The sequence below is a fragment of the Elgaria multicarinata genome, chromosome 2, assembly GCF_023053635.1.
Source record: "Elgaria multicarinata webbii isolate HBS135686 ecotype San Diego chromosome 2, rElgMul1.1.pri, whole genome shotgun sequence".
In the NCBI taxonomy this organism is placed as follows: domain Eukaryota; kingdom Metazoa; phylum Chordata; class Lepidosauria; order Squamata; family Anguidae; genus Elgaria; species Elgaria multicarinata.
The window spans coordinates 45,679,852-45,698,091 of record NC_086172.1 but is presented as its reverse complement, the minus strand read 5'-3'; the positions used below and the strand labels follow the sequence as shown (position 1 = coordinate 45,698,091).

Below are 18,240 nucleotides of genomic sequence, written 5' to 3'. Positions count from 1 at the left end.
AGTCAAAGTGTAGCTTCAACGTGCTTCTTGCTTTAAATGAATTGAGCTTTCAGCCTCAACTGATTGAATGGGAAAACAGTCCGGAATGCAGAACTTGGCTCTGATAAATTGTTGATGAGGTGTCTTTCCCTGTTTCCATCAAGTGCTGTTCTTGCAGTAGGAACCATGTATGAGCCTGCATGCGATTTCCCCTCTCCCAAGAGGTGAAAATGTGCCGCAGTTTACTTTGCTTGGGTTGCACTGCAGTCTGAGCTATTTTCTGAGACAGGCACTACGGTGGATGTGTCTTTCATGCTACAAAGCCTTTTCTCTACAATAGGAGGTGTGTGTGTGTGTGTGTGTAACGTTTAAAAGGATTCCTACCTGCATCACTGAAATAAAGCTGTATGATGAGAGAAGGAAAACAAACAAACAAATGAAAAACAGAGCAATGCGCCTCCAACATTCCTCTCTTGAAAATGCTCTTAATAATGCAGAGGCTTTAGCAGCCATTATTAATTCTTGTACCGCAGCCCTTGCTACGAGGCTTTTCCTAATGTACTTTAAAGCCAGATGCTACTTTCCAGATGCACTCTGCTGCAAGAGCAATTTAGTCATCTTTAAGATATGCAACAGCCAATACACCTGGGCCCTTGCTGGTTGGCTTTTAGAGGCTTTCTTATGTTATTTTTATCTGGTCCTTCCCTCCACTTGCATAGCATATCCTGAATTGTTGCCATTGTGGTCTGTTCTCGCATTGACACATGGAAAAATACATGCATTTCTCTCCAGCTAATTAATTTTTGTGTATCATCTCAGCCATGTTCTTGAATGAATCCCAAAGGAGGACATTTTAGCAAGAACCCCAGTAAGGGTCTCTTGTGTCCAGACTAGCAATGAGCAACATGCCGCTGAAGAATTCAAGCCAGAAGCAGATATTAACATGATTTGGCAATTGCATCCTGAAATAAATGACAATTATGTCACTAGGGAAGTCATGAAATACATGGTGAAAATAAGGTTCTCATGTGTCCTCTGTTATGGAGGTCAGTCCTCTATTTTTTAAAAAAATGCCAGATGACAGTCCTCTATTTGAAGAGCTGCCAAAAAGTCATCCTCAATCGGAAGGGCTGTTTTCAGTCCAACTCTGGCGTAAAGCTAAAGAAGCATCTAGAAAGGAGAGCTGGCCCTTGAAGCCGCCCATCCACAACACCTGGTCAGTAGGCTGAGCAAGGCACACAGGTTAAAGCCTCCTAAACTATGGTGAAATGCACTGCATTCTTATTTAAATGATAATAATTATTTCTAAATTTGCATCTACATATATGTTAGCATACGCAAATTGGTGCCCTCTTTCATCTTCATTTTGGGGTGATGCGTAAGTGGCCATTACAAAGCCTATGAATGCTGAATATAGCTTTTTCCTTTTAACACAGCCAGGACTTTTGACCAAATTGTATATTCGGGGTTAAAAACATCAAACATGCCAAGGACATGCAGTGCCTAAATGTTTTCTCTACCTTCATATCTGCTCCTGTTTTGAAATGAATGAGTTTAATTTTATTTTTTACATTGTTCTATTATAAATTAATATTCTCTACAAGAGAATGTTCCTATTGGTGATTTATTAAGATCACAATAGAATTAAATGACAAATACAAAATGAGCGTACATAGACAGTAATACAAAATAAGGACTGTGCATGTTCACAATGTAATATGAATTCCTATATCATATCTCTAACTCTATATGCAAGTTGATCACTACAAAATGCCAAACAATGCAAATATAAATACAACCAAGGCCATGAATATGTCTTATGGATAAACTTCAACTGGACACTTGGTGCAAAACATATTGTATGATATGCACCCCAGTCCCTTATTCTCCCCCCTCTTTTTTTTAGTACATTGTGTATCATTGGCATGGGGATGTCATGTTTAAATGTCTTGTGCCTCAACAAAACACTGAGCTACACATACAGCTGTGGCATCTTGGAAAGGGCATCTGACAACTGGATATATGACTCGGGATGGCCCCAAATTTAGTTTGGGCATGCATACACCCAGTTCCTAATTCATTTATAGACGTTTTGGCTATTGGCATGGTGGTGACAGTATTCTTGAAAGTATCTGGTGTCCAAAGACAGCATTGGACTAGAAGAGATGCTGTCAAAACTCACAGAGGACACTATACTACAGTCCACGTCTTGCATTCCCCCTCATCCCAGCTGCAGGAACAACCTGGCACCATAAGGAGATCATGTCACCTTGCTGCATTGCAGGGCCGCCCCTGAGTAAGATTGATATAAATTGTGATTATACACAAAATTGGTGATCCCTTCAGGTCCATCACCTATTTTCCATTTCTTGGGATCTAGACCTTGCCAAAAAATCACATTCAGAATTATTCATCACATATGGTAAAAAAAAAATTGTCCTGTCGCATAGACTAAAAGACAGAATAACAACACATTTATCACCCTCCTTGCTCTGGGGGCAAGGGGGATACTGCTTACTAGATCCATATCAAAAAATGTTTAGCATGTGTGTTCCAGAGAAAATAGTGTACCAGAGCATAAGGCGCCATAAAGGGCTGCATGAGGTGTTGTGGAAGGTGCAGCAGTGATTACCATCACACACACCTGTCAATAGAAAGGTATTTGAATTTTGCTATTAAAAATGTGAACTTTGATTTCCCCTGCTACAGTTGGACACAATCAATAGCCAGCTGAATCTTCTTGTGCATCTTCTCTATGGCCCCATTCAGAAGACACCTTAAACCACGGCTTTAACCGTGGTGAATAAAGAGCAAAAAGCATTATTCACTGTGGTTAAAGCCATGGTTTAAGGTGTCTTCTGAACCAGCTCTGTAAAAACAACAACCCTCCAAAACTGAAAACAAATGTGAATTAAGGTAACAGAAACACAAAATGAAACCGCATATATGATAAAAATTATTAACTTTATTTTTTTGGTTTGTTAGTAATGTATAGTTATTTATGCTAAAATATTCTTCTACATGCAGTTCATCAATATATATTACTAGTCAATAGCGAAAATAAAAGCATAACTTTACTTTTTCGTTCTGTAATGAACAACAGAAACAACAACAAAAATGCCCAGATAAGATTGGTTTTGCTTTTACTACTTCATTCTTTGGAAATTGGAAAGAGGAAACACTATTACAAATGGTGGGCCGTTGGTTATATTTATGACAGTTCTAATGCAGCACAGATCAAGAAGAATTAGTATCTCTTAAGAAATACTGCAACAGATGAAGTACTCAGTGAATTATAAGACCATCATGTCTGATGCAAGCAAAATGTCTAATGCAAGTGTCAGGTGAACAGAAAAATATTATTTTTGTTATGTACAAAGATCAGCCCATTCAGAGGTAAGTGGCAAATGTCCCACATACATGGAATTATTTCAGATTCAGATTTGATCACCTTTTCCTCTTATGTTTCTAAATGAAAGAATGGTAAGAACAGAAAAAAGCGAAATATGTTTGCAACTGCAATCTCATTCACCTACCCCTTACATATGTTAAATATTGTAATGTGGTGTTATAAAATATATGCTTAAATAAATAAGTAAATATTGCAACTGTAATTCATATAACTGCAAGCTGATGAACAACATGATTTAGAAAATAATACAAATGTGCTCTTATAAAGTCTTATAAATTTCTATTTCTTAAATCAATTAAGGGGTTTACAGCAAATCCTTTATAGAAATTGTTTTGCACCATATGATAACCAGTCATTAAAACTGACACTTCCAAGCTGCATCAAGTTGTTGCTAATTTAAAAATAAAACTGTCTCCAAAATTGGGCTTCCTGGATACACGATTTTCTGTGTTAGGCCCCCAGAAGTCCATTAGAGCAAGATGGGCCTATCTAGGTCTGTATGTATTCTGCACCAGAAAATCCAGATGCTGCACTAAATGAAATTTAGCCAAAATAAATTGTGGGACTTGACTAACAGCATATTTTAATCCATTTTCCAATAATTGCATTTTCAAAGAATTTAGGGTTTTTGTTTTCTCAAAAGGTTGGAACAGCAGCTGGAAAGCAATAGCAAAGTCCTTTGGCATATATTATCTGGCAGAGTATGGGCTGCAGAAATATTCAGTCCATCACATGGGATTTAAATAATCAATCAGATTTGCATATGAGTAAAAAAAAAGTTTTTTAGCAGAAAAAAGGGAGCACATGGCCTTTAAAAAAAAAAAAAAAGATTCCTGCCTGTCTCCTAGCAGGAATAAGCTCAGAGAGGCCTTCTGGGAGAGAGAAAGGGGAATGCCTATTCCAAGATAGCGCTGGCCATCTGCAGTTTCTGCAGCTACTTATATCCTTGTTAAAAAGAATCTGCTGTCTGATTAATTGTGAGTGATTTTTACTTGATATATCTCCACTTCATGCAATTTGCAGTTCTAGGTGTAGGGCAGCATTCCCCAACATGGTGTCCTCCAGATGCATTAGGACTACAACTCCTGTCCACGCTGGTTGGGTATCATGGGAGTTGTAGCCCAATGCATTAAATGGCATCTGGTTGAGGGAAGGCTGGTGTAAAGAATAATATTAATATGAAAGAGAGCGAAATAAGGCACTGAAGCTCCATCCTTTGACCACATCACCAAGATTTGCACCCCCCTCCCTGCCCAAATCCACTGGACTACAACTCGGTCGGAGGAGAGAGACAAATGAGGACCCTCAGTCCAATATCAGACAAGATGCTTCGATTGCAAGCCTCATTTTGAGTATTGCATCCAGTTCTGGGCACCACGCTTAAAGAAGGATGCAGACAAGCTGGAGTGTGTTCAGAAGAGGGCAATGAGGATGACCAGGGGTCTGGAAACAAAGTCCTATGAAGAGAGACTGAAAGAACTGGGCATGTTTAGCCTGGAGGGAAGATTGGGGGAGATTAGCACTCTTCAAATGCTTGAAAGGTTGTGTCACACAGGAGAGGACAAGGAGTAGGATCTCTTCTTGATCCTCCCAGAGTGCAGGACACAGAATAATGGGCTCAAGTTACTGGAAGCCAGATTCTGGCCGGACATCAGGAAAAACATCCTGACTGTTAGAGCAGTATGTCAATGGGACCAATGACCCAGGGAGGTAGTGGGCTCTCCCACACTAGAGGCAGCTGGACAGCCATCTGTCAGGTATGCTTTAATGTGGATTCTTGCATTGGGCAGGGGGTTGGACTTCATGGCCTTATAGGCGCCTTCCAACTCTAATATTCTATGATTCTATAAGCCCATAGATGTACAGAATACACACAGCCCTTGCTTCATTATCCAACTGATAATAAAATAGAACATCATCTTTTGCAGGAAGTTTGCACCTTAAACAGAAGGCTCACATTTCTTGCAGTAGATACTTTGTGTAATTATTTCTTTGCCCAAACAAACACTATTAAAAAGGGGGAGTACCATTACACACAATGTCAGATTTGCAAAGGGAAGACTATGGAGAAATTTCTGGACAAAGCTAATTAGCTATGTTAGTGAATTTTCCAGAGGTTTCATTCTCTCCAGAAGGCCCAATTTGGCCTTGACTTATGCCTCCCTTTCTGCCTTTTCATATCTTGGAGGGATTGAAATTTGGTTAGGATTCTTTGCCATATTTATGAAAGCAATGTTTGTCACAAATATATCGAAGTAAACAGAAAACATTCAATTGGTCCACTTCAATTGTTGAATTGCAGAATGCAGTGGTTAAGATATAATAGTCCATGTTAAAAGTGGGGGGGGGGAGAATGCACTCCACTCCTCTAAGGATTACATACCCATTGCAAACGTTAGAGACACACAAAGCTTTCTTGTGTTTCATAGCATGAATAGCTAAAAGCCACCACAAGTTATGCAACCCTGGATGTAGTTATGTCTCTGCTACTCTTTCTTACTTCCTATTTTTCCTCCATGCAGGGGCTATAAAGTACAGCATGCCTTCATGCAAATCTTTTATCTGTACATGAAAGAGAATTAGAGAAAACTTATCAAATAAATTCCAGAAGGGTAACCATATTGAGTTTATTACAAAACAGCCTTATGGATCCCTAAAAAAAACCCCAAAATCTGGATCTGTTAGTCTTTAAGGAAGGTTCCACAGGATTCTATTTTGTGTTTGCCAAATAAATAATTTAAACAAGAATATATATATATATATAAGCAAATGCATATATTTAAAAATCTAAGCAAAATGACTACTGGACTAATAAGCTATTTTGACTGTGTAGATATTAAGTGCTGTCTGGCTTTTACCTGTCATGTCATTATCAACCATGGGATTTCTGGGATAATGTCCATTTTAAACCTTGTACATTGCACAATCAAGAAGGAAGAGTATATATAATGCCATATTTTAGAATATCTATATGTATTTTGGGTTATTTTGAGGATTTTGTTTCTCGAGATACTTATGGAAGATCTTATGTGTGAGTGTAAAATCCATCTGGCCCTTGCTTTCTTATGTACCACATCCCCCAGGTAACCCTGACCCAGTATTCTTCTTCCAAAGAGATATCTCTGAATTCACTCTTCCTCTGTCTTTATGCACACATGCGCACACACACACAAAGTGAAACTTACAGTATGATAGAACCTGAGGAAAGTGAAATTGCCTATCCATGAGAAACTTTTAATAAACAATGAATAAAGTTGTGGAGTCAATCTAGCCACTTGAAACAGTTTTGGAAAGGGAAGCCCCACAGGAATCCACACATTTATCAGGAAAAGATAGTGCCAGGTGGCTTCCTAAATTTCTGAGGAAGCCTTTCATCTTATCTTGCCTCTTTAAGAGGGCTGAGTAGGTTTCAAGTAGTTTAAATCAGGCAATGACCTAATCAATAAGTTGTGTTAGTTCCTTTTGTAGAACAGTGGTTGACATTGCAGCTGATGAAGGGTGTGTTCCCACCATTACCTGTGTCAGGTGGTAGCAGGCATCACAGTCAATGCCATGTATGTGCTCAGCTGTTGTATAGAAGTCTTGCCCATGGCAAGAGCCTGCACAAAGGCCTGCTATTCAGCCAGCAACCACATACTTGCATGGAGCTGATGGCCTCCTGCATCCCAGGGCTTATGGGTAAGGGTGGGAATTCCATTTGCCCTCCAGCACCCCACAGTAGCAGCCAGTGGTCAACCTAGTGAACCACCTCACAGGCCACTTCTGCCTGGAGGCCACCTTCCTTTACAGGGATGGGTGTGCCTTCTCTCCAGCCAAGCAAGCATTGGCCGATGTCACTCTCAGCTACTGTTGACCGGCCAGGATTCTATGTTGCCATGCATTTCTTCTAGTTCCTTCCAGTCACTTGTATTGTAGGGCTGAGCCCCTCTGAGTTGTTCAGAATAGTTCCTTTAGGCTTCCCCCACCCATACACACACACTGGAGAGGCTTTTGCTCTCATTTGAACTGTTTGCTCCCTCATTTCTTTCCTAACTTCAATGTTGACCGAAGTGGGCAAATGCAGAAATAAGTGTATGTTTATTTCATGCATTTTAGCTGTGGAAGCTATTTGTTCTTCAGGATAGAATTTGGGGTTTGGGGGGACTGTGGGTGTAGCTTTTGACAAACCTTGCATTTTTCTTTCCATCTACGAAGGAAGTTTTATTTAAGCTCTAAACAAAATCTGTGCAATCCCAGTAGATGTTTTAACATCACATCTAAACCAAACCTGGAAAGTCCACTACTATATTCTTTAACCATGTTCAACTTTCACCCTTTATTAATCCGTTCCACCTACTAGATATACCTTTTTAGAACTCAAAGCTTTTTGCAGCAGAGCCAGGATTTTCTGCTATATGTTTGCATTGGGCCAGGCACACAACGATTAAGGTCCCTAAATATTATAGCATTTTTATAAGTAATACATGTAAACAAATATCTGAGAAAGAGCACTTGGCTCCATTGGTCAACATAATCATAAACAGCGATCTGTAAACAGAAATCTGACTTGCACCAACAGAAATTTGTCAAACAAGACACATGTGGCAGCAATATTTTGTTAACATACACGAAATTACTGGTGCATTCTGACAGTCTGTAGCCATTTTTAAAATTATTTTTTTTGCATCTTTCTTCATCAGTGCCAGCTGGTAAGAACAGTATTCTCCTCCGGAGTCTGTTACTCTACTACCCAGTCAATGGTTTGATGATAGTTGCCTTGTTGTTAGTTAGATGCTGGCCTTGGGTGCATGTATATATTACGGTGGTTAACTGTAGGAATGGTCAGTTTGGCATAAACTTTGAACGTGATTCCTGTTGGTTTCAGTGTTACTTCCTTATGCTGTAAACAATTTGATATAGACCGAAGTACTTCATTGTTTTATCTTACTTTTTTCTGTCCTTGACATCTTTGTCTTTTTCTTCTTTTTCTGACTTTTCTTGTTCGTATTTGTCTGGCTTTGTTACGCTATCATATGAAGGAGGTGAGGTTGTGGAGGAGCTCCTCTCTGTCTTCTCCAGAGCCAAGTTCAAACTTGATTTGTCAATAATAATTACATTTTTGTCATATAAGAATGATGCATTGCATTTTGGTTTCCTTAGGTGGTATCGTCTGAAGGCTCGCTGAATGATTTTAGCAGACTCTTCCTCTAGCTTCCGCTTCAGTGTAGTTGTAATTGGTTCATAGGAGACTTTTGAAGGATTAGCAGCCATAAATCGCTCTTCCATTTGAACCCGAAGGGCATCCAATTCATCACTTTCACCCAAAACACGCTTTGTAAAGGCAAACAAGATGTCAAGGCAATGAATTCTGTCACCACTTACCATGGGCAGGTCCATTGAGATAAGCTGGATGTGGTTTGGTTTTGGTATTAAAAGAGGAGGCTCTAGAGAGGATGCAAAATCAAAGAGTTGGCAGTATTCTATAAACTGAGTTGCATCTGGATCAAACTTTTCCCAAACCTCATAGAACATTTCAAAATCGTCTTCACCTAATGGCTCAGTGCTTTCCTCTGTGGCAACACTGAAGTTCTCCAAAATGACGGCGATATACATATTGACTACAACTAGAAATGATATGATAATGTAGCTAACGAAGAAGAAAATCCCAACAGAAGGATTGCCACAGTCTCCTTCAGCTGAACTTCCTGCGTGGACCTTTTTGGGATCACAGTCTGGCTCGGTGTTGAGAATGGGTAGCAGCAAGCCATCCCAGCCAGCAGAGGTGGTAATCATAAAGAGGCAGATCATGCTGTTGGCAAAAGTTTCAAAATTGAACATGTCATCAATCCCACCTTCCTTTTTAACATAGGCAAATTGGGACATTCCGAATATGGCGTAGATGAACATGACGAGGAAGAGGAGGAGACCAATGTTAAACAAGGCAGGAAGAGACATCATCAAGGCAAAGAGCAGAGTCCGGATCCCTTTAGCGCCCTTGATCAGACGCAGGATTCGACCTATCCTGGCCAGCCGGATCACTCGGAACAAGGTGGGCGACACAAAGTATTCTTCAATAATCTTTGACAGGAACATACCTGTAAAATTATTGTAATTATTTAATTATGTAATGTATTAATTTAATAATAATAATATCATTACTTTTCCTCTTCCGTTACAGTAAATCAGCGTCTACTGTGGAAAGAGGAAATTGTGAATCACCATTTCTGTGACTATTTTTAGCTTGGATTGGCTCTATCCCACATATATAAATATGTAAAACAAAGGCTCTTTTCTGAATCAAATGCCTTGCAAGTAGGCAAGAACAGAATAACAGCAGAATGTCTGAAGTATTTCCCATCACCAGAGCAATTAATTTTGTTGATGCATAATATGATTGGGATTCAGAAATCCTGCGAGCTGACTTCTATTCACTGGATGCTCCTGCTGACAGAAGTGATGGGAGGGGGGAGAGATAATTATCACCTGTAGCCCCTTGCTCACCCTCAAAAATCTGTTTTAGAGATCTGCTTTGGAGATTCTCCAGAACAGTGTGGGAGATGAAAGGGTGTTTCTTTTCTTCCCCCCCCCCCCCGCACAAAAATCACCTTCCCTACTGCCAGTGAGGGGCCTCTGTTGGATCAAAGTCAATTCCGTGAACAAAAGAAGCCCTTCCATTTGCAGAAGAAGAGGAAATATGGATCCAAGCCTTTGATTTAAAACCCTGTTCTCCTTTGTAATACAAGCTTTTTTCTCTTTCTCTGCAAGCCATTTAGCTATTAGGTTCCTCTTCTTCTCACAGAAATTTGATGCTACCTAACATGGCTCACTAATATAGCAGGGCATAAACAACATGAAAGAAACTAAGATTTACTTTTACAGGTATTATGAACTGTGGAGCAAATATCACCCTCGTATTTCACTTTTTAAAAAGAAATCGATAACCTGCTATGTCTGCAACCCAGATTAAAAGATAAATAAATCAAAGGACCCTATTTGTTACTGATTAAGCCATACTGTAAGCTTTTGTTGCTGGCTCAAATAATGGATAAAAATAGCTATTATTTAAACTCCTTATCATCACCTTGCCGACATAGCTTAGTGCCTTTTGGTAGGCTGCAGCCTGCACTTTTCCTCCATATCTCAGTGCAAAATAAATGATAATGTTCTGTTTGGGTTTCCTCATGCATGTATCCTCATGGCCCTTGCAAGCAAGCAGAGCTGGACATGAACAACTGCATGAGCGCAATTTCTGTTCTGACAGAAGGTCCCATGGGTTGAAGCAGATGCATAATGTGTGCAGTGTATAAGCACTGGTGGAGGATTGGCTATTTCCACATCGGTAACATTCACCTCCGAAGGGTGGTTCCCATATGCATATTTATCATTCATTTAGTGGGGCATCAAGGGGTGATGAGCTTGTGTGAAACAGCCATCAATCCTCTCACAACCCCTCAGACAATGCTTTCTGATGCTGGTAGGTCATGTATTCAGCTGTGAGTGATCAAGTGCTCAGAAACCATACTGAACATCCATATTCCCTGGACTAGGATTTCCTGAGTGATGATTTTGTGCCACTCATACTTGCAAACAAATACAACTGTACTTCTATGCCCAACAGCCCAAGTTCTTCTCTATCACCATATGGACACAGATTTGCAATCAATTAATGCACAGAGTATGAGGCTTGGTCTGCCCATGCAGAAGCATGAGATGGTAGAATGGACTGTACCATTTTAGACTGCAGCCAGGGGAAATCACTTTTTCCCCATTATTCCCCTACACTAAATGCTCTGAACATAAAAAAAAGATAACACAGAAGGCAGAAGATGGAGTAGGCTAATCATTTTTCTTCATGTGTGCTTGTTTTCTGTTTGCCAGGAGAGGTTTTTTCCCCCCCATAGACAAGCATCGGTATTTTCTCTGCTGTAGCCTGGGGTATCCATGCTATTGTTTGTATTTTTAAGTTTGTGAGCCAACTTGGTCATATTTATACTGCAAGGTGGGAGACAAATTCATAAAATAGATAAACAAATACGTCCACTCCTATTTAAAAGCCATCTAAGTTAATGTCCATCACAAATCCTGAGGAAATAAAGTCTGTGAGATAAGTATCCACTGTATGAAGAAGTATTTTCTTTTGTCCACTCTGAATCTACTGCCAATCAATTTCAGTTGGGGTGACCCCAAAGATCTGTCATGAGAGAGATTGAAGAATTTCTCTTCATTCACTCTTTGCATCATTCATAAAGCTATATCATGTCCCAATTAGTTTTCTTCCCCCCCACTAAAAAGTCCCAAATCTTATTGCAGTCAAGTGAAAGTACTTAATGCAGTATGAAGTTAATGTTTATACTGGTTTATGCCAAAACTCTAAAATAAATTGGGGTGGGGGGTAAATTAAGCTAACCCTTTTCTTTACTTACAATCAATCTAACCCCTAAATGTTTCTTACCTGCAATGGAGAGAATGACAACCACAAAATCAAATATATTCCAACCAATAGTGAAATAATAATAGCGGAGTGCAATCAATTTCAGAAGAAACTCCGCAGTGAAAAGGACAATGAAAATCAAATTAATCCAGTACAAAATATTTGTCGTAGAAGTCGTCTGATCAGCTGTTTCTACCATCATGGTGACCATATTAAGACAGATAAGAATCATGATGCCGATGTCAAATGCTTGCTTGGTTACAAAATCAAAAATAAAGCCTTGGAATTTATTCTGGAAGAACAAGAGAGAAATAGAGTTATTTCTTACTGGTGAGAAAGCTATGGCTTGGTAAATGGCTTTTCAAACTCTGATGAAAGAGTGCATTTGTTTATTTACACAGCAAGTATTTTGTTTCAATGGATGAAATACTTTACATATTTAAATACAAAAGTCAAGGGCGCTCTTACTGCAGGTCTTGGGATAGGTTTCTGTGGTTTCTTGGACCCCAGTTTTTTCATTGCATTGTAATATTTCTTCTGTTCTTCTGTCATAAAAATGTCTTGTCCTCCTAAGTAAAGGATCAAAATTTTTGTAAATGATTACAACCATTATTTTAGACCCATAAGTACAGTTATACGTGCAGAAGCTCAATTTATTTCAGCAAGGTTTACAAGCCTGTAATTGTTCACAGGCATATTTTAATTACAAATATAAAAATGAATACTATCAAATGTGTCAGGCATCTATTGTCATGTGCACCTAATACTTACGACTTGAATGGCATAGAAAACATAGGTTTGTATTCATCACATACTTTCTTTTAGAAGACAATGCAAATATTGATGTGTATCACAATTTCTTATTCCTAAGTGATGGAATATCTTAAAAGAAGGAAACTCATTGGCTTCTGTTAACCCTGGTACTTGTTTAGGGATGCATTGTAGTTCCTTATACTTCTGTGTTTCATTTAAATTTATTTGTATCATTGGTAGTTTGCAAATAATGCAACCCATTTATTGAAATGCAGTGCCATTATATTAGCTGGACTCAAGTACGAAGAATAGTAATTCTATCAAGAGTTTGGGTTGGATCCCAAAAATTCCCTTCCTAGGAAGGAAGCGTTGTTTTTCTGACTGAAGGACTGCTTCAGTCAATGGAAAAAGCTTCTCCTTGAGGGTGGTTCAAAGACCTTGGTGTTCTGATGTATACATGGGAGTGCTTGGTCATTCTCCAGATATAATAATGTGAAGAGCAGCTCTGCAAAGAGGACGGGGATACCCATGCAGAGTTGCAATGATGAAATGAATGCGCACTATGTATAAGAATTTTATTTCAGTGTTCAAACTGCTAGCCCAGTTTGCAACCCCAAACGTGAATGGGAATGCACGTTCACCAAAAATGTTTGCAAATTCCTGAACTTGCACTTACGAAACACACAATTTAAAAAATGAACAGTTTAAAATGTGCATTTTTTTTAGAATTAGCATTTTTTTTAAAAAAAAAATGTATGCATTTAATTTTTTGAATTTTCATGCTTTGGATGGGAATTTAACATGGTGTTTTAAATTTGTAATTTTGCATTGCTGCTGTTTTTATCTGGTTGAGCTTTTATATTGTATTTTATATTATGGTTTTATACTGTTGTTTTATACTTTGAATGGTTTTAATTTTTGTGAACCGCCCAGAGAGCTCCGGCTATTGGGCGGTATAGAAATGTAATAAAAATAAATAAATAAATAAATAAATAAATAAATGTGTGCATTTTAAAAAAACTGCACATTTTAAAAAAATGCCCACTTTAAATTTTGCATTTTAAAGTTGTGCACTTTCACACTGTAGTTAATGGAGGGAAAATGCACACTTCTGAAAAATTTGAATTCTTTGAAGAAGAAAAAAAACAGGTTGCAAACCAGAACGGGAGAGAGCTGAACTGAGAGTTTGAAGGGAAGTTTGGCGCATTTCAGTGAACTCGAACAACCCTGTTTCTCTCATTCTTAGCGAATGCCTTTGTGCACTCAGGAGCTCCATGTACTGCTGGGTGTACATGCACAATATCCATGTGCAAGAAGACACTGGGTTAAAACAAATGTCTTGCTGCAACTTGCCGGTCAGTTTTTATGCTCTAACAGACTGAAATATAAACACACTCACACACACAAGCTTATTCTGTACTATGTATAACGAACAATTAGTAAAAAAAAATATATATGTTTAGGTATTGATATAAATGAAACATTGCCATCATTTATTTGGAATCAACAAATTACACGGCATTAGGAAGTCTTTATGTCCATTCATGAATTATAAGAAGGTATGGAATTTCAAACATTTATCTGGAACACAATTCACTTTGTGGGCTAGAGGTGAATACTCGGAACACTTATCTTCTTTTTTTGTTGGTTGAAATTATCAATGATGACACCAATGAAAAGATTCAAGGTGAAGAATGAACCAAAGATGATGAAGATGACGAAGTAAAGATACATATACAGGTTATGCTCATACTTGGGCTGCTTGTCCAACTATAAAACAAGGAGACATGGCAAGATATCAGACAGGTTTTATGCTCTCACAAACTGAAATACAAACACAACAAAGAATGATATAAGTGCGAAAGAAAATAAAAAGGGGGGTATGATCAAAGAGGCAGGGGTAAGGAGACCGTGCTACTCATATTTCCTTCCTAGTCAAGGTCGAAACAGACTTAGGGTGGGGAGCCTTCACGGTTAAGGTAAAGATCCACTCCCCCCTGCTTAGACCTGAGAAAGAAGACATCCCAATTCCAGAATATCCCTCTTGACATTCAACAAGACCCGGACAGAAGTAAACCAAATCTTAGACAAGATGCTCAAATCCTAGCACCTGAAGGTCTTATTTGAATTAATACGAAGTAGTAACATTGGTTCAATTTATTTTATTTATTAAATTATTAAATTTATTTATTTATTAAATTTATATACCGCCCCATAGCCGAAGCTCTCTGGGTGGTTTACAAAAGTTAAAAACAGTGAGCATTAAAAAGTATACAAGATTTAAAAGCATCAAAATTATAAAAACAACAGTATAAAACAGTATCCATTTTAGACAACAACAGTTCTGGGGTCCATTAAAAAACAAACAAACTTAGCATATGTTGTTAAATGCTGTTAAATGCCTGGGAGACGGGAAAGGTCTTGACCTGGCGCCGAAAAGATAACAATGTTGGCGCCAGGCGAGCCTCATCAGGCAGATCATTCCATAATTGGGGGCCACCACTGAAAAGGGCCTCTTCCTTGATAGTCTTTAATACAAATTGGGAAGAAAAAGATATTTTCATTGTTGTTATGATCACTTTAAGTTATACTATCTTAGGGACCGGGGGGGATATACTAGGTACTTACACCTGTTGAATCAACAGCAGCATACATTATTTCCATCCATCCTTTGAAAGTGGCCTGTAAAGAGGCAGTATGTTAACAACTACCCATGATGACCAAATACTTTTTCTGCTAGGTGACATATACATTTTGTAAATGGAAATAAATGAAAATGTTGTCCAAATTTTTCAGTTCAGTGGAAACGGCAAGAAACACATTCTTACAGTGAAAAAAGATGGCAATTTCACTGCACATCTGCGGCTGATGTATGGCAAAATCCTCTGCTCTCCTTGGCAGGATGAGGATCCCTATTCATGCACTGCTCACATGTATGGCTCTCACATGTAGAAAGAGTGGTGCTGTGTGTTGCGTCTGCCAAATGCATGTTGAGCAGGCATCCAATTGTACAGGCATCCCAATTATGAGGAACACCTTTGCATACCAAAGGACTTCCTCTTCAGATGTCCACACTCAATGGGTGGATACTAGGGGGGTATTAGGCTTCTCGTTCTTCTGTGAGGGTAACATATGAATCAGTATCTAGTTGACCAAGGTAGCTTTTTGTGAGTAAGAGAACAGGAATTCCTTCCTAGTGCTGCAGAAGAAACAAGTAGTTTTGACTGTAGCTCACTGCTGATCAGTCTTATGATTCAGTTATTAGCATTATAGTGTAATAAAATCATGGGACTGCAGAGAATTTACTTGACAATTCAAATTGATAGCTATACAGATGTTGGGCAAATATATTTGTGAAGCAGCACAGAGTTTTATTCTGAAAATTTGTTCATTTATTTCTAAGAATGCAATACTATGCATGTTTAGCCATGTTTTCTGACAAAATACTAGGGCTGTGCACGGACCCCCCGATCAGCTCTGGATCCTGATCCGCACCTTCTGGATCAGGTCCGCTCTGCCCTGCGCTGATCCGCCTATGGTCTGCTCCGCTCCATAGCAGGACTCCGGATCCAGATCGGAGCTCCGTGTTCCCCCCATAGACTTGCACTGAAAATCGAACACCTATAACTTTTTTACTTTTAATGTTAGAAACCTCAAAATTGGCACCATGAGAGCTTATCCACGTATCCACATTCATGACCAGTTTGAAGCAAATCCGAGCATCCAGTGATTTTGGGGGAATATTTGAAAATCCCCCACCCCATTTCCAGAAATGCCAATATCTCCGAAATTTTCCAGATAGAAACTTGAAAATGGGCACCTCACAGCTGCCACCTAGATCCTCATTCAAGCAAATCTGAGCATGCCCTTATTTTTAGTGAGGAAGCGGATCGATCTACAAATGGACGACCTGACCCGCGTCACTCTGCTGCCCCCCCAACCCGATCCGCCTTTAACGGAGGCGAATCAGGCCGATCCGATGCTGCTTCTATGACCCGAAGAGAAGTGGAGCACAGTCCTACAAAATACACTATAGAGAGGTGATTTCCCCCACATCTTGTTCATGCTCTCCTCACTGGACTCCCATTGATGGTCCAACCTTGGTGGGCGGATGAGCTGCCAGATGGTCGAAGAGAGTTCACAGCTCTCTTTTTTTGTCCATGAGCCATGATTTGCGCAAATTTGTGGCTGTGGATATTTACAGAATTGTGATTTGCACAAAATCACAGCCATAAATAGCATAATTTGCATAAAATTGCAGGTGCAAATCACCATTTGCACCTGCAATTTTGTGCAGATTGCACTATTCTTGGCCATGATTTGGCACAAATCATGATTTCCATAAATATATCTAGCTGTGTATTTGTGTAAATCCAGTTTTGCACAAATCTTGATTTGCAAAAATTATTAAAAAGCAGGAAATGGCAAGCTTGCCCAGCTCAGCACACACCGAGTTGATCCAGCTCAGGGATCTGGGTGCTGGCATCTGGGGGAACAAGCTGGAAGAAACATGCCAAATTCTACCCTCAAACTGGATTCCTTTGGCACCTTAAGGGCCTGTTCAGACAACACACTAAACCATGGTTAGGCCGCTAACCCTTTTGTAGCAAATGGTTAGTAGGAATGTTTAAACCATGGTTACATAGCCACCATGGTTAGGAATGGTTCACACAACATAAGTCATGGTTCACACGACACGCTAAGCCATAATGCTTAGCTTAAAATGCTTAAGCACAATGGCTTAGTGTGTTGTCTGAACAGGGTCTATGTGTCTATTTGCAAACAGATCTCTCTCTCTCTGCACGCACACACACACACACACACACACACACACACACACACACACACAGCAGCCCCAACAGAAGTCCAAGCTACTTTTGTGCAGCTCTCATTTCCGCAGACCCTGTGCAGGAGAACTGTGTCCTATGAAATTAATATCCACCATGATGAAGATGAGAAGTTATTATTAATAACAAATTAGTGGTTACTTACAATTTGTAGTAGAGAAAGATATCCAGCTCCAACATTATCATAGTTTACTTTTACATTTTTCCATCTGGCGACATCTGACATACTTTCACAAACAGTTTTATTATTAACTATTTCATATGGAAACATCTCTCCATCTGTTTTATTAACGCAATGGTAGAAAGTGCCAGCAAACAGATTTACGCCCATGATGCTGAAAATTAGCCAGAATATAAGACAAACAAGAAGCACATTCATAATAGATGGTATCGCTCCTACTAGGGCATTCACAACCACCTAGAAAAAAATACAAAAGAAGTCAATAGATATTATACAAAAGGCTACATAACCATGTCAACAACAACAAAAAAGTGCTGATTATAACAATATTGTTGAGACATAAGAACATGAAATAGAAACTCAATTTTCCTAATTTTAAAATTAATATGCAAAATATAAAATACACAATTCATCAGCTACTTAATACAACAATCAGAATAAAGGGGAAAAACATGAACAGTTGAAATTTATCATTCTAAAGTGCAGCGATGAAAAAACACTTTTTTGCAAATTCATCAGTACTGGCATATATTTCCCTTTGATTTTTCAAAAATTAAGTTAATTTGGACACAACAGCAATATGCCATATTTTCAGATATCAACCTGAAATTGGTGGAAGTTTTTCCAATAACTTGCAAAGAAATCTTAGCTGCAATTA

At 38.9% G+C, this 18,240-nt stretch overlaps 1 protein-coding gene and 1 long non-coding RNA gene across 16 annotated transcripts in view; one reads left to right on the top strand and one right to left on the bottom strand.

Annotated features, from left to right (window-relative positions):
- LOC134392276 (uncharacterized) overlaps nt 1-10,249 on the top strand; it is a 38,296-nt gene extending 28,047 nt beyond the window's left edge. The window contains exons 2-3 of the long non-coding RNA XR_010025039.1: nt 9,240-9,419; nt 10,170-10,249. This is a non-coding gene — a long non-coding RNA (uncharacterized LOC134392276). The remainder of the gene's footprint in view (nt 1-9,239; nt 9,420-10,169) is intronic.
- The window catches only part of LOC134392269 (sodium channel protein type 2 subunit alpha-like), a 59,074-nt gene continuing 49,148 nt past the window's right edge, over nt 8,315-18,240 (bottom strand). For 14 of the 15 annotated variants that reach the window (XM_063116444.1, XM_063116449.1, XM_063116446.1 and 11 more), the window contains 6 exons: nt 17,547-17,819; nt 15,183-15,236; nt 14,183-14,324; nt 12,270-12,370; nt 11,823-12,093; nt 8,315-9,465 (listed from right to left, as the gene is read on the bottom strand). In XM_063116444.1, coding sequence (XP_062972514.1) covers nt 8,315-9,465; nt 11,823-12,093; nt 12,270-12,370; nt 14,183-14,324; nt 15,183-15,236; nt 17,547-17,819 — 1,992 coding nt within the window. Of the gene's footprint in view, nt 9,466-11,822; nt 12,094-12,269; nt 12,375-14,182; nt 14,325-15,182; nt 15,237-17,546; nt 17,820-18,240 lie in introns of all 15 variants that reach the window. The other variant, XM_063116450.1, reaches the window with a different exon arrangement.